At 48.5% G+C, this 27851-nt stretch overlaps 1 protein-coding gene across 4 annotated transcripts in view; it reads right to left on the bottom strand.

The window, feature by feature from the left end:
• Positions 1–25516, bottom strand: part of DNMT1 (DNA methyltransferase 1) — a 62331-nt gene extending 36815 nt beyond the window's left edge. Inside the window, exons 1-8 of one of the 4 annotated variants that reach the window (XM_010373784.2) lie at positions 25210–25516; positions 12902–12938; positions 11062–11169; positions 10634–10853; positions 7440–7515; positions 5687–5765; positions 3770–3804; positions 2696–2780 (exon numbers count right to left, since the gene is read on the bottom strand). In XM_010373784.2, the coding sequence (XP_010372086.2) occupies positions 2696–2780; positions 3770–3804; positions 5687–5765; positions 7440–7515; positions 10634–10853; positions 11062–11169; positions 12902–12938; positions 25210–25478 (909 nt within the window). In that variant the 5' untranslated portion in view covers positions 25479–25516. Of the gene's footprint in view, positions 1–2695; positions 2781–3769; positions 3805–5686; positions 5766–7439; positions 7516–10633; positions 10854–11061; positions 11172–12901; positions 12939–25209 lie in introns of those variants that run through there. The other 3 variants (XM_030935924.1, XM_010373783.2, XM_030935925.1) reach the window with 3 other exon arrangements.
• Positions 25517–27851: the final 2335 nt, after the last annotated feature.

The following is a 27851-nucleotide window of genomic DNA, read 5'->3' on the forward strand; positions in this document are numbered from 1 at the left end:
GAAGTGGGAGGATCACTTGCGCCAGGTGTTCAGGACAGCAATTTTCCTTTCTTCTTCAGTGGGGTAAGTAGACAGGAAATGAAAGTCTTAGAAAGGAGATACTACAACACTGCAGTTTAAGTATTTTTACTTCAAAATTCCTCTACCACTTGTCATCAGTAAGTGTTGATAGCCTCACAGAAAGTAACTTTATTATAAATCTCCACTTCCGATATAAAGGAATGAAACAGGATGGCCCAATCTGGAAAGGAGCTCCAACTGAGACAACACCACATCCTCTGAGACTGCATTTATTCATTTATTTATTTATGAGACGGAGTCTCACTCTGTCACCCAGGCTGGAGTGCAGTGGTGTAATCTTTTTACAGAGATTTTTTAGTAGAGACAGGGTTTCATCACATTGGCCAGACTGGTCTTGAATTCAAGTGATCCGTCGGCTTTGGTCTCCCAAAGTGCTGGTATTACAGGTGTGAGCCACCATGCCGAGCCTGAGGTTGCATTTAAAGAACTAGAGCCGGGCGCGGCGGCTCAAGCCTGTAATCCCAGCACTTTGGGAGGCCGAGGCGGGCGGATCACGAGGTCAGGAGATCGAGACCATCCTGGCTAACACCGTGAAACCCTGTCTCTACTAAAAACTACAAAAAAAAAAACTAGCCAGGCGAGGTGGCAGGCGCCTGTAGTCCCAGCTACTCAGGAGGCTGAGGCAGGAGAATGGCATAAACCCGGGAGGCGGAGCTTGCAGTGAGCTGAGGTCCGGCCACTGCACTCCAGCCTGGGCGACAGAGCGAGACTCCGTCTCAAAAAAAAAAAAAAAAAAAAAAAAAAAACTAGATACTTCTTGCCAGAGAATCAGGCAAGTCAAATCCAACCCTCAGAAACTCCACATGTGGTAGTTTGTGAAGAGATCACAAAGGTCAGCGATATTAAGAAACACTTTGCAGCCGGGCGCAGTGGCTCACTACTATAATCCCAGCACTTTGGAAAGCTGAGGCGGGCGGATCACGAGGTCAGGAGATCGAGACCATCCTGGCTAACACAGTGAAACCCCATCTCTACTAAAAATACAAAAAATTAGCCGGGCGTGGTGGCGGGCGCCTGTAGACTCAGATTTTACAAAGAAGATGAGAGACTGGGGAAAGAGCTAGTCTGACTTCACAGAGGAGAATGCAACTTTATGTCTGGATGATGCTAAGGAATTTTAGCACCTCCTACGTCTGAAAGTTAGATCTTCACCAAGATCCCATCAGCCAGAGAAGGAAGTGGGCGAGGTGACAGACTGAAACTCTGTGACTAGTTGATTAAGTAGCATAGGTTGGCCAGTGTGGTGGCTCATGCCTATAATCCCAGCACTTTGATGGCTGAGGCAGGTGGACCATTCGAGGTCAGTAGTTTGAGACCAGCCTGGCCAACATGGTAAAACCCTGTCTCTACTAAAAACACAAAAATTAGCCAGGTGTGGTGGCAGGCACCTGTAGTCCCAGCTACTTGGGAGGCTGGGACACAAGAATTACTTGAACCTGGGAGGCGGAGGTTGCAATGAGCCAAGATTGCACCTCTGCACTCCAGCCTGGGTGACAGAGCAGGAGACTGTCTCAAAATAAATAAACTAATTAAATTAAATAAATACCACAAATAAGTAGCAAAGGTCCTCACTATGACAACCTCATACCCCACCTTCCATGTAGAGAACCACAAAAAAATAAGTTTGTAAAGTATTTTAGGCCAGGTGTGGTGGCTCATGCCTATAATCCCAGCACTTTGGGAGGCCAAGGCAGGCAGATCACCTAAGGTTGGGAGTTCAAGACCAGCCTGACCAACATGGAGAAACCCTGTCTTTACTAAAAATACAAAATTAGCTAGGTGTGGTGGCAGGCACCTATAATCCCAGCTACTCAAGAGGCTGAGGCACGAGAATCACTTGAACCCGGGAGGCGGAGGTTGCGGTGAGACAAGATCACACCACTGCAATCCAGCCTGGGCAACAGAGCAAGACTCCATCTCAAAAAAAAAAAAAAAAGAATTTTAGCACCTCCTATGTCTGAAAATTAGATCTTCACAAAGATTTCATTAGCCAGAGAAGAGGGCAAGGAAGGTGACAAACTGAAGCTCTGTGACTAGTTGATTAAGTAGCATAGGTTGGCTGGTATGGTGGCTCATGCCTGTAATCCCAGCACTTTGGTGGTGAGGCAGATGGATCATTCGAGGTGAGGAGTTCGAGACCAGCCTAACCAACACAGTGAAACCCCATCTCCACTAAAATTAGCCAAGTGTGGTGGCGGGCGCCAGTAGTCCCAGGGACTCAGGAGGTTGGGACACGAGAATCACCTGAACCTGGGAGGCAAAGGTTGCAATGAGCCAGGATCGCACCTCTGTACTCCAGCCTGGGTGACTGTCTCCAGAGCGAGAGACTGTCTCAATAAATAAATTAATTAATTAATTAAATAAAATGAAATTTTAAAAATCACAAATAAGTAACAAGGGTCCTCACTATCACAACCTCATAACCCACCTTCCATGTAGAGAACCACGAAAAACAAATTTGAAAAGTGTTTAGCCAAAGTCAAAGGCATTTCGATCACTGGCAAAAGCCATCTTGTTCTTCCACATTCCCCACTCGCTGTCCCCATGTCCTGGAAGGAAATTGGGACCACATAGGATTAAGGGAGAATTAAACTTAGAGGTGATAGAGCTTTACTTTTTCATCTCTTTCTTCTTCCTTTTCAGAGCGTGCTCCTGGTTTTGTTCTTTCAGGTTCTTCTGCAGGAAGCGGTCTAGCAACTCTGTCAAGCAAAATAACACAGACCCCAAGTGTGAGTGCCAGAAGCCTCCCCAAAGAAGCAGTTTTCATAAAGCTCCTCTTTCCTACCCCCAAAAGCAACCTTTATTATCTCAGGAGCCCTGACAGATACACACTCATTTAACCTGTAGTATCTGATATGACTTTTATATCTGGTTCAAATGCCAGCTGCCCTCAATTCATTCTTTCCAAGGAAAGAGGAGAATTGTACTTGAATCTAAACACCAATGATCTGACCCCAAATTCAGATCCTTCATAAGGATATGGCTGCCTTGGAAACTCACGATAAAGTTCTTCTTTTTAAACTTTTTTTTTTTTTTTTCGAGACAGAGTCTTGCTGTCGCCCAGGCTGGAGTGCAGTGGCCGGATCTCAGCTCACTGCAAGCTCCGCCTCCTGGGTTTACACCATTCTCCTGCCTCAGCCTCCCGGGTAGCTGCGACTACAGGCGCCCGCCACCTCGCCCGGCTAGTCTTTTATATTTTTTAGTAGAGATGGGGTTTCACCGTGTTAGCCAGGATGGTCTTGATCTCCTGACCTCGTGATCCGCCCGTCTCGGCCTCCCAAAGTGCTGGGATTACAGGCTTGAGCCACCGCACCTGGCTTTTTTTTTTTTTTTTTTTGAGACGGAGTGTTGCTCTGTCGCTCAGGCTGGACTGCAGTGATATGATCTCAGATCACTGTAGCCTCCACCTCCTGGGTTCAAGCAATCCTCCTGAGTAGCTGGGATTAGAGGCACGTGCCACCACACCCAGCTAAGTTTTATATTTTTAGTACAGACGGGGTTTCACCATGTTGGTCAGGCTGGTCTTGAACTCTTGACCTTAAGTGATTCACCCATCTCGGCCTCCCAAAGTGCTGGGATTACAGGCATGAGTCACCTTGCCCGGCCTTAAACTTTCTGAAAAAGTAGTTTTGTGATCAAGATTACACAACTCGTAGAACAAAAAGAAAGGTATAGTAACTATTCTTACCGTTCTTTGGATGTAACTCTACGTCTCTTCTCATCCTGTGTGGAGGGAAGGGAGGAAGAACAAAAAAGATTATAATACTGGTTTCAAGAGAAGATCAACACCAAAAGTGTGAGTTGAAATACTAACACATTTGACATGGTTACAACAAGAGTGGGAAAGGAGGGGGCCTGGGTTTTTTGGGAGAAGATCTGGGAACTCTTACTCTCGTATTAATCCCCACCAACCCCAAAACAAAGGCAGGTCTGAGAAGTAGGCAGGCACACTGTCCATCAATAGAGATCACCTAGTGATGCTACGCAAGAGAATCAAAGATTCCCCATCTTGCGTCAGGAATCTGTTTAGTTTATGTACTAGAGACCAGTCTGGGCAACATGGGAAACCTCATCTCTACAAAAAATACAAAAATTAGCTGATTGGCATGTGCCTGTAGTCCCAGCTGCTTGGGAGGGTGAGGTGGGAGGATCGTTTGAACCCAGGAGGTTGAGGCTGCAGCGAGCCATAACTGTGCCACTGCACCCCAGCCTGATGACAGAATGAGATGTCTCAAAAAAAAAAAGAAAGAAAAGAAAAGAAAAAAGACAACTGTAATCCCAGCACTTTGGGAGGCTGAGGCAGGTGAATCACTTGAGGTCAGGAGTTCAAGACCAGCCTGGCCAACACAGTGAAATCCCATCTCTACTAAAAATATAAAAATTAGCCGGGTATGGTGGCACATGCCTGTAGTCCTAGCTACTCAGGAGACTGAGGATGGAGAGTCACTTGAACCCAGGAGGCAGAGGTTGCAGTGAGCCGAGATCATGCCATTGCACTCCATCCTGAGTGAAAGAGTGAGACTCTGTCTAAAAACAAGTTAACAAAAAAAAAATTGGGGCCGGGCGCGGTGGCTCAAGCCTGTAATCCCAGCACTTTGGGAGGCCGAGGCGGGCGGATCACGAGGTCAGGAGATCGAGACCATCCTGGCTAACACGATGAAACCCCGTCTCTACTAAAAAAATACAAAAAACTAGCCGGGCGAGGTGGCGGGCGCCTGTAGTCCCAGCTACTCGGGAGGCTGAGGCAGGAGAATGGCGTAAACCCGGGAGGCGGAGTTTGCAGTGAGCTGAGATCTGGCCACTGCACTCCAGCCTGGGTGACAGAGTGAGACTCCTTCTCAAAAAAAAAAAAAAAAAAAAAAAAAAAAAAAAAAAATTGGCTGGGCACGGTGGCTCACACCTATAATCCCGGCACTTTTGGAGGCCAAGGCAGGAGCACTGCCCGAGCTCAAGGAGTTCGAGACCAGCCTAGGCAACATGGTGAAACCCTATCTCTACTAAAATACAAAAATTAGCCGGGCGCGGTGGCACGTGCCTGTAGTCCCAGCTACTCGGGAGGCTGAGGCAGGAGAATCGCTTAAACCTGGGAGGCTGAGGTTGCAGTGAACCAAGATTGCGCCATTGCACTCTAGCCTAGGCAACAAGAGCAAAGCTCTGTCTCCAAAAAAAAAAAAAAAGTCCAAACACACACATACATATATATATATACACACACATACACACACACATACATATATATAACAGGTATGTATATAAGACTGCCTTCCCACTCGAGCTATGACATCATTTCTCCCCTGGGCCTCCAGCCTGCCCTGCAGATTTCAAATTTGCCAGCTTTCACAATCTTGTGAGCCAATTTCTCAAAATAAAGTCTCTCCCCATAAATATATATTTCAATGAAAACAAGAAAAAAAAAACAAATTATATACACATACACGTGCATATGTATCTATCTGTATACACACATATACATTCTATTGGTCCTGTCTCTCTGGAGAGCCCTAACTAGACAGGGTTTTTATTTACTTGGACAGACCACATATGAAGTCACAATCGTCAAATGCCACGTTAAGGTAGAGTCAGGAAATGAAAGCACCGGCCCTACCTGGTCTTTGTCTTCTTCCTTGATGGACTCATCCAATTTGGCTCTTTCAGACTCTTCCTGAGGTTTCCGTTTGGCAGGGCTGTCACACAGTGAGGCTGACCATTAGTGGAACAAGACCCTAGGCCTCCAGCGGGCCTGGAGTGGACCCTCATTCACCAGGATGTTGAAAGAGGCTTCAAGTTTAATGTTTCTCTGAATGACAGGTTTAGAATGCTGTCTTGCCATCTTGTAAGTCCTAAGAAATCATGGGTCTAAACACTGATCAACAGCTGCCACTGTCAGATGTTACACACTTTTCTGATGGAGGAACACAGCACCATCCATAAAGTCAGCTTCAGACCAGGTACAGTGGCTCACGCCTGTAATCCCAGCACTTTGAGAGGCCAAGGCATGAGGATCACCTGAGTTTAGGAGTTTCGGACCAGCCTGGCCAACATGGTAAAACCCTGTCTCTACCAAAAATACAAACATTAGCCAAGGATTGTTGCAGGCACTTGTAATCCCAGTGACTCAGGAAGCTGAGGCAGGAGAATCACTTGAACCTGGGAGGTGGAGGTTGCAGTGAGCCAAAATCATGCTACTGCACTCCAGCCTGGGTGACAGAGCAAGACTCCGTACCAAAAAGAAAAATGAAGTCAGCCTCAAAAAATAAAAAGTTGGAATCTGATCAGGCCTGTAATCCTAACTATCAGTTTATAGGGAACAGAAGACAAGGGGACCTGTGGAACACTACAAAGATGCAATCGGCCCAATCTAGGAACTACTGGACAAATGAATTTCTTCAAGTAAAGGGCAAGAAGATAAGAGGAAATCTTTAAAATCTGTGAGAAATTTTAAGTAAAATAGGAGGGAAGAAATCTATAACTTTAAGAAACAAGTCAAGCAAACGCTGTCTGTTTGCCACACGGCTTGTTCACCACAAAGAGAAAAATGTAAATACCAACTACATATCTGATAGTAGGGAATTCTTACATTTTATAAAGACATCAGAACAGTATTATTTATACTTTGGTTTGTTAAAAAGACTGTTTTGGCTGGGCACGGTGGCTCACGCCTGTAATCCAGCACTTTGGGAGGTCAAGGTGGGCAGATCACCTGAGGTCAGGAGTTTGAGACCAGTATGGCCAACACGGTGAAACCCCATCTCTACTACAAATACAAAAATTAGGCAGGCGTGGTGGCATGCGCCTACAATCCCAACTACTCAGGAGGCTGAGGCAGGAGAATCACTTGAACCCGGGAGGCGGAGGTTGCAGTGAGCCGAGATTGTGCCATTGCACTCCAGCCTGGGTGACAGAGCCAGACGCTGTCTCAAAAAAAAAAAAAAAGACCGCTAAATGTTAGCAATTATTGTAAAATATAAGTAATTAAAAAAAAGTTGTCAAAAGAGATCTTACTATCTAGAAATATACTAAACTATTTATGGACAAAGTAATCCAGGTGGGGCGGGGACACACAATACAGGGGTATAGATGAAACAATGGCTGTAACTTGATAACTGTTGGCACTAGATGGGTATTTCAGGGTTCATTATACAAAACTCATAATTGTGTGTACCTTTCACCTTTCCTATATGAGTAAAAACAGGTAACGTTTTCAGAAATGCTATTCATAAATGTCTAGTGAACAGAACTCTGCAAGATGAAAACCTATATAACATGGAAGACAGAATTGCCACGTGACCCCCTACCAATTCCATCCCAAAACAGCCGACCCCTAAAAAAACACAGCTGCCAATTTATCGTATACTGACCCCTTTGTGAAATGAGATGTAATGGTGGTTTGCCTGGTGCTTTTCCTTGTAATCCTGGGGCTAGGTGAAGGTTCAGCTGTTTAAAGAAAAAAAAGCATTAAAAAAAAAAAGCCACTGTAAATAGAAAGCCCACAGCAATAATGCAGTTCAACATTACTAAGCTATTGCAGGAAGCCAGGTTCTAAGGACTAAGCATCTTTGCATTTTTATTCTAGTCAATAACCAGCTTGCTAATGTCAGCAGTTAGCACCTGCCAGTTTGCCGAGCCATATCATGTCAGTTATTTGAGGGGCCAAATGCTAAAGAAGGCCAGGAAACAGAACCTCTTGTTAAAATACCAAAAGATGAAGTGGGCCAGGCACAGTGGCGCACGTCTATAATCCCAAAACTTTGAGAGGCCGAGGTGGGAAAATAATTCAAGCTCAGGTATTCGAGAACAGCCTGGACAACATGGCAAAACCCCATCTCTACTAAAAATACAAAAAAATTAGCTGGGCGTGGTGGTACACACCTATAATCCCAGCTATTCAAGAGGCTAAGGCACAAGAATCACTTGAACCCAGGAGATGAAGGTTGCTGTGAGCCAAGATCACACCACTGCATACAGCCTTGGCGACAGAGCAAGACCCTGTCTCTTAAAAATAAAAATAAAAATAAAAATAAAAATAAAAAAAGAAGGCCGGGCGCAGTGGCTCAAGCCTGTAATCCCAGCACTTTGGGAGGCTGAGATGGGCAGATGACGAGGTCAGGAGATCGAGACCACCCTGGCTAACACGGTGAAACCCCGTCTATACTAAAAAATACAAAAAACTAGCCGGGCAAGGTGGCGGGTGCCTGTAGTCCCAGCTACTCGGGAGGCTGAGGCAGGAGAATGGCGTAAACCCAGGAGGTGGAGCTTGCAGTGAGCTGAGATCCGGCCACTGCACTCCAGCCTGGGCGACAGAGCGAGACTCTGTCTCAAAAAAAAAAGAGAAAAGGAAGAAAAGAAATAGGCCGGGTGCAGTGGCTCATGCCTGTAATCCCAGCACTTTGGGAGGCAAGATGGGCAGATCACAAGGTCAAGAGATTGAGACTATCCTGGCCAACATGGCGAAACCTGTCTCCACTAAAAATACAAAAATTAGCTGGGCATGGTGGCACCTGCCTGTAGTCCCAGCTACTCAGGAGACTGAGGCAGGAAAATCACTTGAACCCAGGAAGTGGAGGTTGTGGTGAGCCAAGATCACGCCACTGCACTCCAGCCTGGCAACAGAGTGAGACTCCGTCTCGAAAAAAATAAAATAAAATCAAGAGCTGGGTGCAGTGGCTTACGCCTGTAATCTCAGCACTTTGGGAGGCCAAGGCAGGTGGGTCACCTGAGATCAGGAGGTCGAGACCACCTTAGCCAACATGGTGAAATCCCGTCTCTACTAAAAGTACAAAAATTAACTGGGCGTGGTGGTGCGTGCCTCCATCTCAAAAAATAAAATAAAATAAAATAAAATAAGGCCGGGCACAGTGGCTCACACCTGTAATCCCAACACTTTGGGAGGCCGAGGCGGGCAGATCATGAGGTCGGGAGATTGAGACCATCCTGGCTACCACGGTGAAACCCCATCCTACTAAAAATACAAAAAATTAGCCAGCCAGGCGTGGTGGCAGACACCTGCAGTCCCAGCTACTTGGGAGGTTGAGGCAGGAGAATGGCATGAACCCAGGAGGCGGAGCTTGCAGTGAACCGAGATTATGCCACTGGGCGACAGAGCGAGACTCCGTCTCAAAAATAAAATAAAAATAAAAATAAAATAAAAATGAAGTGGCTGAGAACCAGACCTGAGCTCAAGTACTATTCTCTTGTTTGTTTGTTTGTTTGTTTGTTTTGAGACGGAGTCTTGCTCTGTTGCCCAGGCTGGAGTGCAGTGGCCGGATCTCAGCTCACTGCAAGCTCCGCCTCCCGGGTTCACGCCATTCTCCTGCCTCAGCCTCCTGAGTAGCTGGGACTACAGGCGCCCGCCACCGCGCCCGGCTAGTTTTTTTTTTTTTGTATTTTTTAGTAGAGACGGGGTTTCACCGTGTTAGCCAGGATGGTCTCGATCTCCTGACCTCATGATTCGCCCGTCTCAGCCTCCCAAAGTGCTGGGATTACAGGCTTGAGCCACCGCGCCCGGCCTCTCTTGTTTGTTTTTTTAAAAATTCCAGAAGAGTTCCTTTGCCTACAAACTAGACAGGAGTCTGAGAATAAATGTTTAGTTTAACCAGGCATATAAGGTCTTAGAAGGAGTTAAGTATTTTTAGCACTTGTCATCTGCAACCTCTCACACATGTAGCCATGTTTTGGGATCTAATGCTGTAACTTGGTCAAAAACAAATTTTTTTTTTTGAGACAATGTCTCTCTTGTTGCCCAGGCTGGAATTACAGGAGCCCGCCACCACACCCAGCTAATTTTTTGTATTTTTAGTAGAGATGGGGTTTCACCATGTTGGGCAGGCTGGTCTCGAACTCCTGACCTCAGGTGATCCAGCCACCTTGGCCTCCCAAAGTGCAGGGATTACAGGCATGAGCCACCGCACCCCTGGCTAAGACAAAATTTAAAGATGTACACATCTTAGTTAGGAAGTGTCCAGTAATTACTAGTGAGGACGTGTATACAAGAAAGGAACCTGGAAACACTGATCCAGGGTCCAAGTTTAACTGCCCGCTTATACGCTACCAAAGCCTCCTTCTAGGTTGAAAATGAGCCAAGTGGTGCCAGGCGCAGTGGCTCATGCCTGTAATCCCAGCACTTTGGGAGGCTAAGGCAGGTGGATCACTTGAGGTCAAGAGTCCAGACCAGTCTGCCCAACATGGTGAAATCCTGTCTCTACTAAAAATACAAAAATTAGCTTGGTGTGGTGCTGCCTGCATGTAATACTAGCTACTTGGGAGGTTGAGGCAGGAGAATCGCTTGAAACCGGGAGGCGGAGGTTGCAGTGAGCCGAGATGGCGCCATTGCACTCTAGCCTGGGCAATAGAGCAAGACTCTGTCATAAAAAAAAAAAAGAGTCAAGCTGGGCCAGGCGTGGTGTCTCATGCCTGTAATCCTAGCACTTTGGAGGATTCTTGAACCTGGGAGGCAGAGGTTACAGTGAGCCGAGGTTACACCTCCGTGCTCCAGCCTGGGCAACAGAGTGAGACTCCATCTCAAAAACAATTAAAAGGAATCATCTGCTCTTACGCTTAGTCTCTCCATCGGACTTGCTCCTCCTGGGCGTGCGAGGTTTGGAAAGGGGTTTGGGGGGACTGTTGGCATCTGCCATTCCCACTCTATGGTCTTCACCTCTTGCTTGGTTCCCGTTTTCTAGACGTCCATTCACTTCCCGGTTGCAAGCATGAGCACCGTTCTCCAAGGACAAATCTTTATTTAAAAGGGATTTGACTTTAGCCAGGTAGCCCTCCTATAGCAGGAAAGGATAATTTAAGTAGCAGTGAATGTAAACAAGTGTCAGAGAACAAGGAAACACATGTGTTTCCATCATCATCATCATCATCATCATCATCATCAGGCAATGAGGACAGCTGGGGATCTTGCTGCCTTGGTGGTCACAGACAAGTTACTAGGAGGTGACATTTTTCTAGAGGCTGGGATGCTGAGAACTGACTTACCTCAGATAATTCTTCTTTACGTAATTTGGTTTCCAAGTCACATAACTGATTCTTTATTTCTGTTTGCAGAAATTCATGCAAGAGATTCAATTTCTCCTTCACACATTCCTGAGGGAAGGATATAGGTTTAGCAGTCCCCAACCCAAGCTATTCACTAATGGACTAATACACATATTACTGAGCTGCCTGGTCACATCACAATGACTGAACAGCAGGCAATGCTGTCTCGGTCAAAACACAGTCATGAAATGTGTTCAGGGAATTTCCATTAGGATCATTTCACTCCTGTCTCCAAAGTGGTGAAAAATGGAAAAGCTGGAGGTGAGACGGAGACTTATCATGGTTTACAAGAATGATACTGTGCTTCTGTAAAGTGTTGGCCAGGCACAGTGGCTCACATCTGTAATCTCAGCACTTTGGGAGGCCAAGGCAAGTGGATTGCTTTGAGCCCCAGAGTTCAAGACCAGCCTGGGGTGACATGCAAAATCCCATCTTTACAAAAAATACTAAAAAATTGGCTGGGCACGGTGGCTCACACCCGTAATCCCAGCACTTTGGGAGGTCGAGGTGGGCGGATCACGAGGTCAGGAGATCAAGACCATCCTGGCTAATACAGTGAAACCCTGTCTCTACTAAAAAAAATGCAAAAAGATTAGCCGGGCGTGGTGGCGGGCGCCTGTAGTCCCAGTTACTCGGGAGGCTGAGGCAGGAGAATGGCGTGAACCTGGGAGGAGGAGCTCGTGCCACTGCACTCCAGCCTGGGCGACAGAGCAAGACTCCATCTCAATAAAAAAAAAAAAAAAAATTTGGCCAGGCGTGGTGACTCACGCCTGTAATCCCAGGACTTTGGGAGGCCGACACGGGCGGATCACGATGTCAAGAGATCGAGACCATCCTGGCTAATACGGTGAAACCCCGTCTCTACTAAAAAATACAAAAAACTAGCCGGGCGAGGTGGCGGGAGCCTGTAGTCCCAGCTACTCGGGAGGCTGAGGCAGAAGAATGGCGTAAACCCGGGAGGCGGAGCTTGCAGTGAGCCGAGATCGCGCCATTGCACTCCAGCCTGGGCAACAGAGCAAGACTCCATCTCAAAAAAAAAAAAAAAAATTAGCTGGGCATGGTGGCTTGAGCCTGTAGTTAGAGCTACTCGGGAGGCTGAGTGGGAGGATCACTTGAGCCTGGGAGGCGAAGGTTACAGTGAGCCAAAATTGTGTCACTGCACTCCAGCCTGGGCTACAGAATAAGACCCTATCTCACAACAGTAACAATAAAAACACAATAAAACAGTGTTACCAGGACAAGTTACAATCCAGAGTAGATTGTTTAGGAACTGAGATTGGTTAAAAAAAAAACCCCAGGCCAGGCGCAGTGGCTCACGCCTGTAATTCCAGTACTTTGAGAGGCCAAGGTGAGCAGATCACGAGGTCAGGAGTTCAAGATCAGCCTGGCCAACATGGTGAAACACCATCTCTACCAATAATATAAAAATTAGCTGGGCGTGGTGGCAGGTGCCTGTAGTCCCAGCTACTCAGGAGGCCGAGGCAGGAGAACTGCTTGAACCCAGGAGGTGGAGGTCGCAGTGAGCCAAGATCGTGCCATTGTACTCTAGCCTGGGTGAAAGAGTGAGACCACCTCAAAAAAACAAAAACAAAAACAAAAAAAAAACCCACCCAACTATTAGCAGCAAATTAGTGCTGACATTCACCAAGAGTATCCAAATTATCTTTGAAATCATGGGAAAAAGTGTGAAATCCATTTAAAGAAAACAAACCTCTTTTCATGAGCCACAAAGTGTGTCAGTCACATTTGGTAGCAAGAAAAATTTTAAGGTGGAGATTACCTTTTCTGTTAAGCTGTCTCTTTCCAAATCTTTGAGCCTGGGAGGAAGAAATAGGGGAGAAAATACAAACACTTGTTAAGCAACTTCATTTGCCTGTAAGAATATCACAGTTCTAAAGAAGTTTTGGACAGAAACAAGTTTAACGTATGAGTGTTAGAAAAAACTAAGCTGGCTTTTGTCTCCCCACAAGAGTCGAGAGTGTCCTACTGGAATGCCTAATGCTAAGAAGTCATCTGATCTGAACAAGCTTCCCCTTTTGGGGGTCATTTTTCTGATGACTGTGAGATTACACAGCAGCTCTGTAACAGAATATGTATATGTGTGTGTATACATATATATGTGTGTGTGTATATATATATACACACATACACATATGTGTGTATGGAGTGCAGTGGTGCAATCTCAGCTCACTGCAACCCTTGCCTTCTGGGTTCAAGTGCTTCTCACCTCAGCCTCCCAAGTAGCTGGGATTACAGCTGCCACCAGCCTGGTTAATTTTTTGTATTTTTAGTAGAGACAGGGTTTCACCATGTTGGCCAAGCTGGTCTTGAATTTCTGACCTCAAGTGATCTGCCTGCCTCCATCTCCTGAAGTGCTAGGATTACAGGCATGAGCCGCAGTGCCTGGCATGCATATATACATGTAATTTTTTTTTTTTTTTGAGACAATCTCCTTCTGTCGCCCAGGCTGGAGCGCAGTGGTGCAATCTCGGCTCACTGCAACCTCTGCCTCCCAGGTTCAAGCTATTCTCCTGCCTCAGCCTCCCAAGTAGCTGGGACTACAGGCGCCTGCCACCACGCCCAGCTAATTTTTGTATTTTTAGTAGAGACAAGGTTTCACCATATTAGTCAGGCTGGTCTTGAACTCCTGACCTTGTGATCTGCCCGCCTCGGCCTCCCAAAGTGCTGGGATTACAGGTGTGAGCCACCAGGCCCGGTCTGATTTTTTTTTTTTTTTTCACTCTTGTTGCCCAGGCTGGAGTGCAATGGTGCGATCTCAGCTCATCATAACCTCCACCTCCTGGGTTCAAGCGATTCTCCTGGCTCAGTCTCCCGAGTAGTTGGGATTACAGGCATGCACCACCATACCCAGCTAATTTTACATTTTTAGTAGAGACGGGGTTTCACCATGTTGGTCAGGCTGGTCTCGAACTCCAGAGACCATGCCCAGCCTATATATTTTAAAAGGTACCAGGGACTGGGCATGGTGGCTCACACTTACAATCCCAGAACTTTGGGAGGCCAAGGCAGGCGGATCACTTGAGCCCAGGTGTTCAGACTAGCCTGGGCAACATGGCAAAACCCTGTCTCTACAAAAATTAGTGGCTGGGTGTGGTGGCTAATGCCTATAATCCCAACACTTTGGGAGGCCAAGGTGGGTGGACTACCTGAGGTCAAGGGTTTGAGACCAGCCTGACCAACATGGCAAAACCCCATCTCTACTAAAAATACAAAAATTAGCTGGGCGTGGTGGTGGGTGGCTGTAATCCCAGCAACTCGGGAGGCTGAGGCAGGAGAATCGCTTGAACCTGGGAGGCAGAGGTTGCAGTGAGCCGGTCACGTTGCCCAGGCTAGAGTGCAATGGCAAGAGTGAAACTCCATCTTAAAAAAAAAAAAAAAAAAAAAAAAAAAAGCCTGGTTGGTGGTAGGTGCTTGTGGTCCCAGTTAGTTGGGAGGCTGAGGAAGGAAGATCACCTGAGCCAGGTTGAGGCCACAGTGAGCTGTGACTGCATCACTGCACTCCAGTCTAGGCAACAGAGTGAGACCCTGACTCAAAAAGATACCAGGAAAGGAGTGACAGGTCATACAGTTGGGGCCCTTCCGTAAGGGAAATGACCTACAGCTGGTCTTTCTCCAGTTGGGTCTGACCACAGCCCATAGCAAGGTGTGCCACAGTATGGCCAGTGTCAGAATGAGTAGCCCAGGGCCACAGGACACTGGGGGAACAGCCAGTTAATGTTCCTAAAGGCCTGGTGGGGGGTGGTGGCATTTTAATGAGGATGAAATGGGGGAGTGAAGCATCTAGGGAAGCAAGGAGTACCCACACACAGGGCGGATAGAGGTGAAATTAGAGGAGGTGGCTGGCGTCTCCCCGAACAACTCATTCTTCAGGATGTCTCTAGCTAATCATTCCTAAATGTAGAACTGCCAGGAGTTTGTCTGGGAAATCGTGGTCTGATTTGATTACTGACAATTAGTGGCTTGACTCTTTCGGGGACAAAGAGGGAAAAAATAAAAGAACAATAGCCGGGTGCGGTGCTGCGGTGCTGAGTGCCTGTAACCCCAGCTACTCAGGAGGCTGAGATGGGAGGACGGCTTGAGGCCAGGAGTTCGAGTCCAGCCTGGGCAACATAGGGAGATCCTATCTCTTCAGAAAAAAATAAAGAAACAAGAAGAGAAGGTACCAAGGAAAGGGAGGGGAACACAGAGGCTGTTGTTCCCAGCCTGGGTACTAACTGCAGGCGTGGAATGAGAACAGGTCTAACCAGCTGGGTAAGTGTCTGTTGGTGGAGAGAAGGTGCCCCAGGCAGGGACCAGGCCACTGCCATCTCTGGACCTTCCCACCCAGCACCCGCACAGACAGGTGCTCAGTTATCACTTGCCTGAAGGGCAGAAGTGGCTCCTCCAGGCTGGCCTTCCTAGAGGGCAAGTACAGGCAGCAGCATGAGGAATGCTTTGCTGGACCGATGTCTTACAGCGGCTGCTCTGGGTCATGCGGGCCCCGATTCCCCACCAGCACTGCTCACATCTGAGCACCTGCTGAATGCCAGACCCTGCTCCAGGCAATGAGTTAAGTGATTAAATGTAGGTGCCACTAGGCAGGGACTTCCTGACTTGCTGCATGGTTAGGAAAGACTGCTCTGCAGGGCCAGGTACAGTGGCTCACGCCTGTTATCCCAGCACTTTGGGAGGCCGAGGCGGGCGGATCACAAGGTCAGGAGATCGAGACCATCCTGGCTAACACAGCGAAATCCCGTCTCTACTAACGATACAAAAAAATGGCCAGGCACGGTGGCTCAAGCCTGTAATCCCAGCACTTTGGGAGGCCGAGACGGGTGGATCACGAGGTCAGGAGATTGAGACCATCCTGGCTAACACGGTGAAACCCCATCTCTACTAAAAAATACAAAAAACTAGCCGGGCGAGGTGGCGGGCGCCTCTAGTCCCAGCTACTCGGGAGGCTGAGGCAGGAGAATGGCGTAAACCCGGGAGGCGGAGCTTGCAGTGAGCTGAGATCCGGCCCCTGCACTCCAGCCTGGGCGACAGATCGAAACTCCGTCTCCAAAAAAAACAAAAAACAAACAAAAAAAACCACTCTGTAGAAGAGACTTCGCACCCTGCAAACACAGTGGTAATATAGACTGCATATTATATATACTCTATCAGTTGGACTCAAGGTGCTACGAGGTGAGACACACCTGTAATCCCAGCACTTTGGGAGGCCAAGGCAGGAGGATCACTTGAGGTCAGGAGTTTGAGACCAGCCTGGGCTACATTGAGAGATCCAGTCTCTCAAAAAGAAAAAAAAGTAAAAATTAGCCAAGTGTGGTTAGTCTGCACCTGTGGTACCAGCTACTTGGGAGGCTGAGGTGGTAGGATCGCTTGAGCCTGGGAGGTTGAGGCTGCAGTGAGTTATGATGGCACCGCTGCACTCCAGCCTGTTCAGCCTGGGCAACAGAGCAAGACCCTGTCTCACAAGGAAAAAAAAAAAAAAAGATGCTTTGACATCAGGATTTCCAGGAGCACAGGGAACCTCTTCCAGGCAAAAGTCATTCTACCCTTGTAGCAACTGGGGTCCAAGGAGAGCCTTAAGTCAGGAGGGCTACAGAAACTGGTACTTCCAGCCAGAGGCACACATGCTGTGGTAACAGCATTACACTTGACTTCTCAGTCACTCTGCTGAGAAAACTGGAAGGACATGGCTTCTACCTCTACCAAGCCAGCCAGTCTCCTGATCCCGAGGTTGCCTGGGGTGTGAAGGACAAGGTTCAACTGATTGCGGAGACCAAGGTGTCCTTTGCAGAATGGGTCTGCTTTCTTTCAACCCCTCCTATGAACTGGGATATTTAGCCTGGCAAAGAGAAGAATAGAGAAACCTTCAAAACCCCTAGAATGTCTCATCCAGTGGAGACTGGATTTAATCTGCCTGGCCCCAGAGTGGCAGGTGGGATCCCAGGCAGGCACCGAGGAGCTGGCAGGAGGGTCACTGTAAAGACACCCTTCCCTGGTAAAACTGTGATGACACCAATCACACCTGCTGAAGCAAGGAGGGTCGCTGACGGCCAAGAAGGAAGTAGCAGAAGACTCAGAATGCCGGCTTAGCGCATAGCCTGAGACCCTATGATTCCTTCCTAGTGTTTCCCTCGGAGATGAGCCCTCTGCAGAGGGGAGGTAAGATATATATATAAACAGCTGGCTGGGCACGGTAGCTCACGCCTGCAATCCCAGCACTTTGGGAGGCTGAGGTGGGGAGTTCACCTGAGGTCAGGAGCTCGAGACCAGCCTGACCAACATGAAGAAACTCCGTCTCTACTAAAAATACAAAATTAGCTGGGCATAGTGGCGCATGCCTATAATCCCAGCTACTCAGGAGGCTGAGGCAGAATTGCTTGAACCCGGGTGGCAGAGGTTGTGGTTAGCCAAGATCACGCCATTGCACTCCAGCCTGGGAAACAAGAGTGAAACTCTGTCTCAAAAAAAAAAAAAAAAAAAGAAAGATATATATATATATATATATATAAACAGCCACAGAAGAATAAGGCAAATACGGCTCACGCCTGCGGGCTTCCCAAGATAAAGGGTGTAACAGCTTCAGGAAGGAATTGAGAGCTCTGTGAGAACCGGGCACAGGAAGCTGCTTAAACAGGCGGACCGTCGAGAAACGGCTGGTTCTGGAAACACCCAAGAAACAAACGTGAGACTGGCCACACACAGAGAGGGAAAGGCACCTCCAGAGAGGCTGGCGACAGTCAGAGGGAGGGCAAAAGCATCACACTTATCAATCTTATTCCATAGTTAACAAACCACCAAAGCAGTCAAGGGGAAGTAGAACCCGTGATATCAGAGCCATGTTAAGAAAACTAACCCAGCAGAGATATCCAGTATAGATTGGATAGGAAGAAATTATAAAATGTTAGATTACTCTAACACCTCTACGCCAGAAATGCTGGTCTGAAATATAGCAGACCATGGCTGGGCGCAGTGACTCGTGCCTGTAATCTCTATACGCGGGAAGCCAGGGCAGGAGGATCACTTGAGCCCAGGAATTCGAGACTAGCCTGGGCAACAGAGCGAGACCCTGTCTACAAGAAAAAATAATTAGCTGGGTGTGGTAGAATACACCTATAGTCCTAGCTACTCGGGAGGCAGAGGCGGGAGGATCACTAGAGCTCAGGAATTTGTGACCAGCCTGGGCAACACAGTGAGACCTTGTCTCTACAAAAAAATAGTAATTAGCTGGGTATGATAGCATGTACCTGTACTCCTAGCTGCTCAGGAGGCCAAGGCGGAAGGATCACTAGAGCCCAGGAATTTGAGAGCAGGCTGGGCAACATAGTGAGACTCTGTTTCTACAAAAAATAATAATTAGCTGGGTATGGTGGCATGCACCTATAGTCCTAACTACTCAGGAGGCTGAGGCGGGAGGATCACTAGAGCCCAGGAATTCAAGACTAGCCTGGGCAACACAGCGAGACTCTGTCTCTACAAAAAATAGTAATTAGTAATTAGCTGGGTGTGCTAGCATGTACCTATAGGCCTAGCTGGAACCTCTGGAAGCTGAGGCGGGAGGATCAATAGAGTCCAGGAATTCGAGACCAGCCTGGGCAACACAGCAGAGACCCTGCCTGCCTAAACAAAAAATAGTAATTAGCTGGGTGTGGTAGCATACACCTGTGGTCCTAGCTACTCAGGAGACTGAGGCAGGATGATCACTAGAGCCCAGTGAGCTATAATTGTGCTGCTGCATTCCAGCCTGGGTGACAGAGCAAGACCTTGTCTCTAAAAATATAGTGGACCATGCAAGACAAGTTACAAGTCTCGTCAACCCAGCTTCTTCAGGCTGGCTGTATGGCAGTTGGAGCAGGGCTGCCCAAGACAGCATCTGCAGTAGGCAAAAGAGTAGACCCACTGGGCGCGGTGGCTCATGCCTGTAATCCCAGCACTTTGGGGGGCTGAGGCGGGCAGATCACCTGAGCTCAGGAGTTCAAGACCAGCCTGGGCAACATGGCAAAACCCCATCTCTACTAAAATTACAAAAATTAACCGGGCTTGGCCCGGCACGGTGGCTCACGCCTGTAATCCCAGCACTTTGGGAGGCCAATGTGGATGGATCACGAGGTCAGGAGATCGAGACCATCCTGGCTAACATGGTGAAACCTCGTCTCTACTAAAAATACAAAAAATTAGCCAGGCGTGGTGGTGGGCACCTGTGGTCCCAGCTACTCGGGAGGCTGAGGCAGGAGAATGGCGTGAACCCAGGAGGCGGAGCTTGCAGTGAGCTGAGATCAGGCCACTGTACTCTAGCCTAGGCGACAGAGTGAGACTCCGCCTCAAAAAAAAAAAAAAAAAAAGACTCATAGTATAGTAATTTTTTTTTTCTTTTGAGACCAGGTCTTGCTCTGTCGCCCAGGCTGGAGTACAGGGGCATAATCATGGCTCACTGCAGCCTCGACCTCATGGGTTCAAGTGATCCTCCCACCTCTGCTTCCTGAGTAGCTGGGACCCCAGGCGCATGCCACCATTTTTGGCTTTTTTTTTTTTTTTTTTTTTTTTGAGATGGCTGGGTAGGGGGGGGGTCTTCCTATGTTGCCCAGGCTAGTCTTGAACTCCTTGGCTCAAGCAATCCTCCTGCCTCTCCTCCCAAAGTGCTGGGATTACAGGCATGAGCCACTGCACACAGCCTAGTCTAATAACTTTCACACATACTGGGAAACCAAAATGTGTGTGTGACTCACTTTCTTGCTAGATTCACTTTACTGCAGTGATCTGGAACCAAACCCACAGCATCCCCACTGTATACACAGGACCACATAATTAATGGGTGACGAAGGGCTTTGGACAGGTGCAGCTCTCAACACATCTATACCGATAAGCTCAGTCTTCCTAACACCCATGGAGCAGGTAGCCCCACCCCCTTGTTACAGATGAAACGCCAAGGCGCCAAGAAGCTCAATAACTTAAGCCATACAGCTGGCAAGTAGGGCGGGACGTGAGCCCCAGCAGTCTGCACCCCTAGAATTCCACCACAGGGGAGCAAAACAAAAAGAGGTAAGTCAATTTTGCCTTATTCACTACGTCCTCAGTAGTGGCCAAGGAACTGGAGTTAAGGAGTTCAAGACCTAGCTCAATCCAATCACAGAATGACTAGCAGACAAGAAAGCTGTAGTAGTTACAAAAGCTAATCAGTTGTGCGAAGGAGGCTGCTAGCATTAATGTGTTAATCCAGGCTGTACAGGGGAAGAGCTAGCATGCAAGCATTCAAGTCTATTGTGCTCCAAGCTACAGATACAGTGAATATGGCAGACACGCTCTGGTAACAGACTCTGAAATAATCACTAATTTCAGTGTTCTAATGGCACCATGTGGGGTACACCAACAAGATTCAACACTTATTGTGGGGAAGCAAGCCTAGCTGTCTGAGAGCAGGCTTAAGAATCAATTAACAGGCCAGGAACGGTGGCTCATGCCTGTAATCCCATCACTTTGTGGGGCTGAGACGGGCGGATCACTCGAGGCCAGGAGTTCAACACCAGCCTGGCCAACACAGCAAACCCCGGTTTCTACTAAAAATAAGAAAAAATTAGCTGGCTATGTTGGCGCATGCCTGTAATCCCAGCTACTCGGGAGGCTGAGGCAGGAGAATTGTTTGAACCTGGGAGGCAGAGGTTGCAGTGAACCAAGAGCTCACCACTGCACTCCAGCCTGGGCGACAGAGCGAGAGTCCATCAAAAAAAAAAAAACAAAAACAAAAAACAGGCCGGGCTCAGTGGCTCACACCTGTAATCCCAGCACTTTGGGAGGCCAAGGCAGGCGGATCACGAGGTCAGGAGATCGAGACCATCCTGGCTAATATGGTGAAACCCCGTCTCTACCAAAAACACAAAAAATTAGCCGGGCATGGTGGCGGGCGCCTGTAGTCCCAGCTCCTCGGCAGGAGAATGGAGTGAACCCGGGAGGCAGAGGTTGCAGTGAGTTGAGATCGCACCACTGCACTCCAGCCTGGGTGACAGATAGAGACTCTGTCTCAAAAAAAAAAAAAAAAAAAAAAAAAAAAAAAAAGAAAACAAAACAAAAAACAAAAAACCAAAAAAAAAAACATCAAACAATGAACCAGCTAGACACCATGGCTCATACCTGTAATCACAGCATTTTGGGAGGCTAAGTCGAGTAGATCACTTGAGGTCAAGAATTTGAAACCAGCCTGGTCAATGTGGCAAAACCCAGTCTCTAATAAATATATAAAAATTACCTGGGCTTGGTAGCAGGTGCCTGTAATCCTAGATACTTGGGACGCTGAGGCAGGAGACTTGCTTGAACTCAGGAGGCGGAGGTTGCAGTGAGCCGAGATCATGGCCACTGCACTCCAGCCTGGGAGACAGAGCAAGACTCAGCCTCAAGGGGGAAAAAAAAAATTAGCTGGGCGTGGTGGTGCACACCTGTAATCCCAGCTACTTGGGAAGCCGAGACAGGAGAATTGTTTAAACCCAGGAGGCGGAGGCTGCAGTGAGCTGAGATCACACCACTGCACTCCAGCCTGGGCCACAGAGCAAGACCCTGCCTCAATTAACAACAAAAAAATCTCAGTTTCAGGTACTGTTGGATGCCATGTTTATTTTTCATATAATGAAATATTTTCAAAATGTAAAAAAAAAAAAAATCTGTGGAGTGAGTCATATAAACTGCAGTTTCAATGTCTACCACATGGTCAAAAGCAGTCCTCCAAAACTCCAATGCCTACAGTGAAGCAATCTGAGCTCAAAGAAATGTGGAACCCAGGGTCAATGGTGGATTGTAAGGCTCACCTAATGGTATTCCAATTCAGCCAAACAAAATATTTGCACAGGGCCAACAGAGCCCCTGAGGCAGTGGCCTATTGGCAACCCCAGTTGAAGGGAAAGGCTTTGGCAAGCAGCAGACCTTAGCAGGAATTCCTGCTTCCTGGCAGTTAACTCCTCCAGCATCTACTTTTAAGCACTACTTGAGGAATAATGGCTGGGCCCAGTGGCTCATGCCTGTACTCTCAGCCCTTTGGGAGGCCAAAGCAGAGGATCGCTTGAGCCCAGGAGTTCAAGACCAGCCTGGGCAACAAAGCAAGACCCTCATCTCTAAAAAAAAAAATTTTTTTTTTTTTTTTTGAGACAGAGTTTTGCTCCTGTTGCCTAGACTGGAGTGCAATGGCACAATCTCGGCTCACTGCAACCTCCACCTCCTGGGTTCAAGCCTCCTGGGTTCAAGCGATTATCCTGTCTCAGCCTCCTGAGTAGCTGGGTTTACAGGTGCCCGCCACTATACCTGGCTAATTTTTTTTTTTAGTAGAGATGGGGTTTCACCACGTTGGCCAGGCTGGTCTCGAATTCCTGACCTCAGGTGATCCCCTCATCTTGACCTCCCAAAGTGCGGGGATTATAGGCGTGAGCCACCGAGCCTGGCCTTCTAAAACTTTTTTTAAGGATTAGCTGGGCATGGTGGCATGTGCCAGCTACTCAGGAGGCTAAGGCAAGAGGACTGCTTGAGCTCATGGGTTCGAGGCTGCAGTAAGCCATGATTGTGCCACTGCATTCCAGCCTGGGTGACACAGTGAGATCCCGTGTCTTAAAAAAAAAAAAGCTAAGTTAGCCACTAGCATGTGAACCTTTATGTGCCATGCATATTCTCATTTAACCCAATACCACCTGAAAACACATATCATTATTCCTAGACTATGGATACAGAGGTGGCATATGCTTGTTTAAGATCATCGAGCCAGTGGATGCCATGTTTTCAAGAAGGCTGGGCAGGCCAGGCACGGTGGCTCACACCTGTAATCCCAACACTTTGGGAAGCTGAGGCAGGAGGATCGCTTGAGGCCAGGAATCGAAGACCAGCCTGAGCAACATGGCAAGACTCCATCTCTACAAAATAAAAAAAAAAGGAATAAAAAAGGAAGGCCAGGCCCAAACTTCTCTGAATTGGGTCTAACATCATGAGGCCAGGTACTTTCGTAACTTCACTTCCATTCCATTTTAAATCAAGTTTTATCTTGGGAGGATACTGGCACAGATGATTCAAGAAGATATATACCCACTAACTGGTTAAGAAGTGGTTTGACTATAATCCCAGCACTCTGGGAGGCTGAGGCGGGTGGATCATTTGAGGTCAGGAGTTTGAGACCAGCCTGGCCAACATGGAGAAACCCCAACTCTACTGAAAACACAAAAATTAGCTAGGCATGGTGGTGTGCACTTGTAATCCCAGCTACTCAGGAGGCTGAGGCAGGAGAATCACTTGAACACCGGAAGTGGAGGTTGCAGTGAGCTGAGATCACGCCACTGCATTCCAGCCTGGGTGACAGAGCGAGACTCCATCTCAAAATAAAAAAGTAGTAGTTAAGGCATGGTGGCTCATACCTGTAACCCTAACCTTTGGGACACAGAGGCAGGAGGATTGCTTAAGGGCAGGGGTTTAAGACCAACCTGGGCAATATGGTGAAACCTCATGTATACAGAAAAAACTAAGAAAGTCAGTTGGGCATGGTGGTGGTCGCCTATGGTCCCAACTACTCAGGAGGCTGAGGATCCCTTGAGCCCAGGAGTTCAAGGCTACAGTGTGTTATAATTGTGCCAGGGCACTCCAGCCTGGACAACAGAGTGAGACTCATCTCTAAAAATAAATTTTTTTTTTTTTTGAGACAGGGTCTCACTCTGTCACCCAGGCTGGAGTGTAGTAGCACGATCTCGGCTCACTATATACAGCCTCAATTTCTCGGGTTCAAGTGATACTCCCACCTTAGTCTCTTGAGTAGCTGGGACTACAGGCACATGGCACTACTCCTGGCTAATTTTTGTATTTTTAGTAGAGATGGGTTTTTGCCATGTTGCCCAGGCTGGTCTCAAACTCCTGGTTCAAGAGATTCATCTGCCACTGCCTCCCAAATTGCTGGGACTACAGGCGTAAGCCACAGCATCCAGCCTTCAAAAAAAAAGTGGGGGGTCGAACCAAATATCCATCCCTCCCTAAAGACCCAAATCACAACTGGCCTGGCCCAACCAGGCCAGTTAACAAGCCCAAGGAAATAGAAAAATGGCAAAGAGTGCTTTCACAAATTCAGCTGGAAGTGTCCAGGCCTGGTGAGGGTTCCTATGCCTCATGCACACCTCACTTGAACAAGTTGTCAGGAATGAATTGATGGCGTTCATGGACACGGGGCTGGGACCACTGCTCCCACTGATCCTGTGCACGGAAGTCGGATAGAGGCATGAATTGCTAAACCCAGGGCCTCCAACATTAGACGCACACACTAAACAACACACCCATGAACACACACAAACACACACGAAAGTGTAGCCGGTTCTCAATAGCAAGACTTCTCTGATGCCCACGGCTCACAGGCACAGATTTACAGGAAAAGACCAACCATGCAGCCTTCACGCTTCCTGAGCCCTGCGCGGCATTGCACAGTTAAAGTTCCTGCCATAACACAGACTTTCCCAAGCAGCAAGGAACACACAGTCCCAAGTGACAGAATGAGTCCCCCCTACGGAAGGCTGGGCTCTCAAATATGAGCCAGCCCAGCCCGGGCCCCGACCAGTGACGTCCGTCTCTGGAGGCCGCCATCGGGATGCTCAGCTTTGGGGGAAAGGCACTGAGGGACCCCCCACCAGAGAAGCGCCACCGGGGACCGGGCTGGACACCGGAAGTGGAGGCCGAAGTGCCGGTGCCCGAGGGGTGTCCGTTGGCCGCGGGCTGCCCACTTCCTGTGCTACCAAGCTGGAAGCAGGAGCCCGGCCCACCGCTGCTTGGAGAAGGGGACCCCGGAGACGAACCCAAAGCTTGCTGTATTTGGGGATCAAAAGAGAACCCCCACCCTGCCTAGTTTCTAGCCACCAGGGAGCTACGGGGGAATCCACAGCCCATTTTGGCGCCAAACAGCCAGGGCACGCGCGACCGGAAGTGCCACCCTGCCCGCGCCAACTGCCGCTGCGCGCCGCACCACCCCACGCATGCGCGCCCGTCTGTCAGCAGCGGCCACCGGCCACCCCGAGGGGAAGCGACCCCCCACCCAGCGCCCTGCCTGGCCCCCCGAGTCCGCGTTCCCCCCATGGTACCTACCGCCTGCGGACATCGTCGGGCAGTGAGATGGCCGGGACGGCCAGTGTGGGCACCCGGGCTGGGGCGGTACGCGCCGGCATCTCGGAGGCTGCAGCAGACGCGACGGCGGCAGCGCAGGCGCCCCGGCTTTTCGCGCGGAAACCGATGGGGAGGGGCGATGAGCGGAGGCGGCGTCTACCACCCCAGTCCGGGCGCGGGGAGGGGGGAGCGGATGTACCAAAAGGAAAGAGGCGATACCCTGTGCAGAAGGATGGAACGGAGCAGGCCATGCCCAGGGACCACGCATGCGCGAGGCGGGCACGCACCCCCGCGGGGAGCAGTGGGCTCGTCCAAGCTCCACGGTTTGCTGGGAGGTGGGCACGGTGCCCGAGGCATTCATTCATTCATTCTTTCAGGTGTGATGGGGATAAAGCAGCAAGTAGCCCCCAAGGGCTTGTGAGAGCCCTTGAGTAAAGTCCTCAGTTCCAGTTCAGCCTCTATCTATTTGCTGGCTATACGACCTTGGATGGGTCACTAGGACTCAGCCTCTGTGTCCTCATCTGTAAAACGGGGTAATTGCACCTACTCTAGAAAATCTTGAGTATGCACAGAATTTGTAGCTAGTACCAAGAATCTCACAGTGTATAGAGACCCGTACCACTTCTATACCCAGTGTGTGTGGGGTTTTTTGTTCCCCTTTTTAAGCACCACGTGGCTCATGCCTGTCATCCCAGTACTTTCAAAGGCCAGGGCAGGAGGATCGCCTGAGTCCAGAAGTTTTAGACCAGCCTGGGTAACATGGAGAAACCACATCTTTTATTTTTATTTTTTTTTTTTTGAGACGGAGTCTCTCTCTGTCGCCCAGGCTGGAGTGCAGTGGCGCGATCTCGGCTCACTGCAAGCTTCGCCTCCCGGGTTTATGCCATTCTCCTGCCTCAGCCTCCTGAGTAGCTGGGACTACAGGCGCCCGCCACCACACCCGGCTAGTTTTTTGTATTTTTAGTAGAGATGGGGTTTCACCGTGGTCTCGGTCTCCTGACCTTGTGATCCGCCCACCTCGGCCTCCCAAAGTGCTGGGATTACAGGCGTGAGCCACCGCGCTCGGCCAGAAACCACATCTTTTAAAAGAAAAAAAGAAAAAGAAAAATTAGCTAGGCGTAGTGGCGTGTGCCCGTAGTACAACTACTCCAGAGGTTGAGGCAGGAAGGTCGCTTGAACCGGAGAGGCAGAGATTATAGTGAGCCATGATTGCACCACTGCATTCCAGCCTGGGAGACAGAGCAAGACCTTGTCTCAAAAAAATAAAAATAAAAAGTAAAAATAAATTAAGAAGCACTATGCCAGGCTCAGTGGCTCACGCCTGTAATCCCAGTGCTTTGAGAGGCCCAGCTGGGAGGATCACTTGAGGTTAGGAGTTCAAGACCAGCCTGAGCAACATAGGGATACCCCATCTCTACAAAAAATACAAAGATTTGCTGGGCATGGTGACATACACCTGTAATCCTACCTACTCAGGAGGCTGAGGTGGGAGGATGGCTTAAGCCCTGGCAGTGTAGGCTGCAGTGAGCTATGATTGGGCCACTGGACTCCTGCCTGGGCGACAGGGTAAGACCCTGTCTCACTCTGTCACACCGGCTGAAGTGCAGTGGTGAGATCTCGGCTCACTGCAAACTCTGCCTGCCAGGTTCAAGCGATTCTCATGCCTCAGCCTCCCTAGTAGGCTGGGATTACAGGCATACTACACCACGCCTGGCCAATTTCTGTATTTTTAGTGGGAGAGACAAGGTTTCACCATGTTGGCCAGGGTAGTCTGGAACTCCTTACCTCAAGCAATCCACTTGCCTCAGCCTCCCAAAGTGCTGGGATTATAGGCCTAAGCCACCGCAACCAGCCGGAATTTTTTTTTTTTTTTTAAGCACCAGAACACGGGGGAAAGATTGTGTCTTTAACAAATGGTGCTGAGATAACTGTATAACCACACATAAAAGAATGAAGTTGGACCCTTACCTTACACCATATACAAAAAACACAAAATTGATTAAAGACTTAAACATAAGACCTGAAACTATAGTGCTCCTAGAAGAAAACATGGGGAAAAGTTTCATGACATTGGATTTGGCAATGATTTCTTGGATATGACAGCAAAACACAGGCAACAAGAGAAAAGATAGACAAATGGGTTTGCATCAAACTTAAGGATAGCTATACAGCAAAAGAAATGACCAACACAGTGAAAAGGCAACCTACAGGATGGGAAAAAAAAAAAAAAGTTTGCAAACTATATTATCTGGTAAAGGGTTAATATCCAGAATATAGGAAAAATTACAGCCAGGCACAGTGGTCATGCCTGTGATCCCTGTACTTTGGGAGGCCCAGGCAGGCAGATCGCTTGAGCCCAGCAGTTTTAGACCAGCCTGAGCAACATGGCGAAACCTCATCTCTACCAAGAAAAGAAAAAAAATTATATAAAAAATAAATCACTACTGGTCAGGCTCGGTGTCTCACGCCTGTAATCCCAGCACTTTGAGAGGCCAAGGCAGATGGATCACCCGAGGTCAGGAGTTTGAGACCAGCCTGGCCAACATGGTGAAACACTGTCTCTCCTCAAAATATAAAAATTTGCTGGGCATGGTGGCACACACCTATAATCCCAGCTACTCGGA

This window comes from Rhinopithecus roxellana, chromosome 8 (assembly GCF_007565055.1).
Source record: "Rhinopithecus roxellana isolate Shanxi Qingling chromosome 8, ASM756505v1, whole genome shotgun sequence".
Lineage (NCBI taxonomy): Eukaryota > Metazoa > Chordata > Mammalia > Primates > Cercopithecidae > Rhinopithecus > Rhinopithecus roxellana.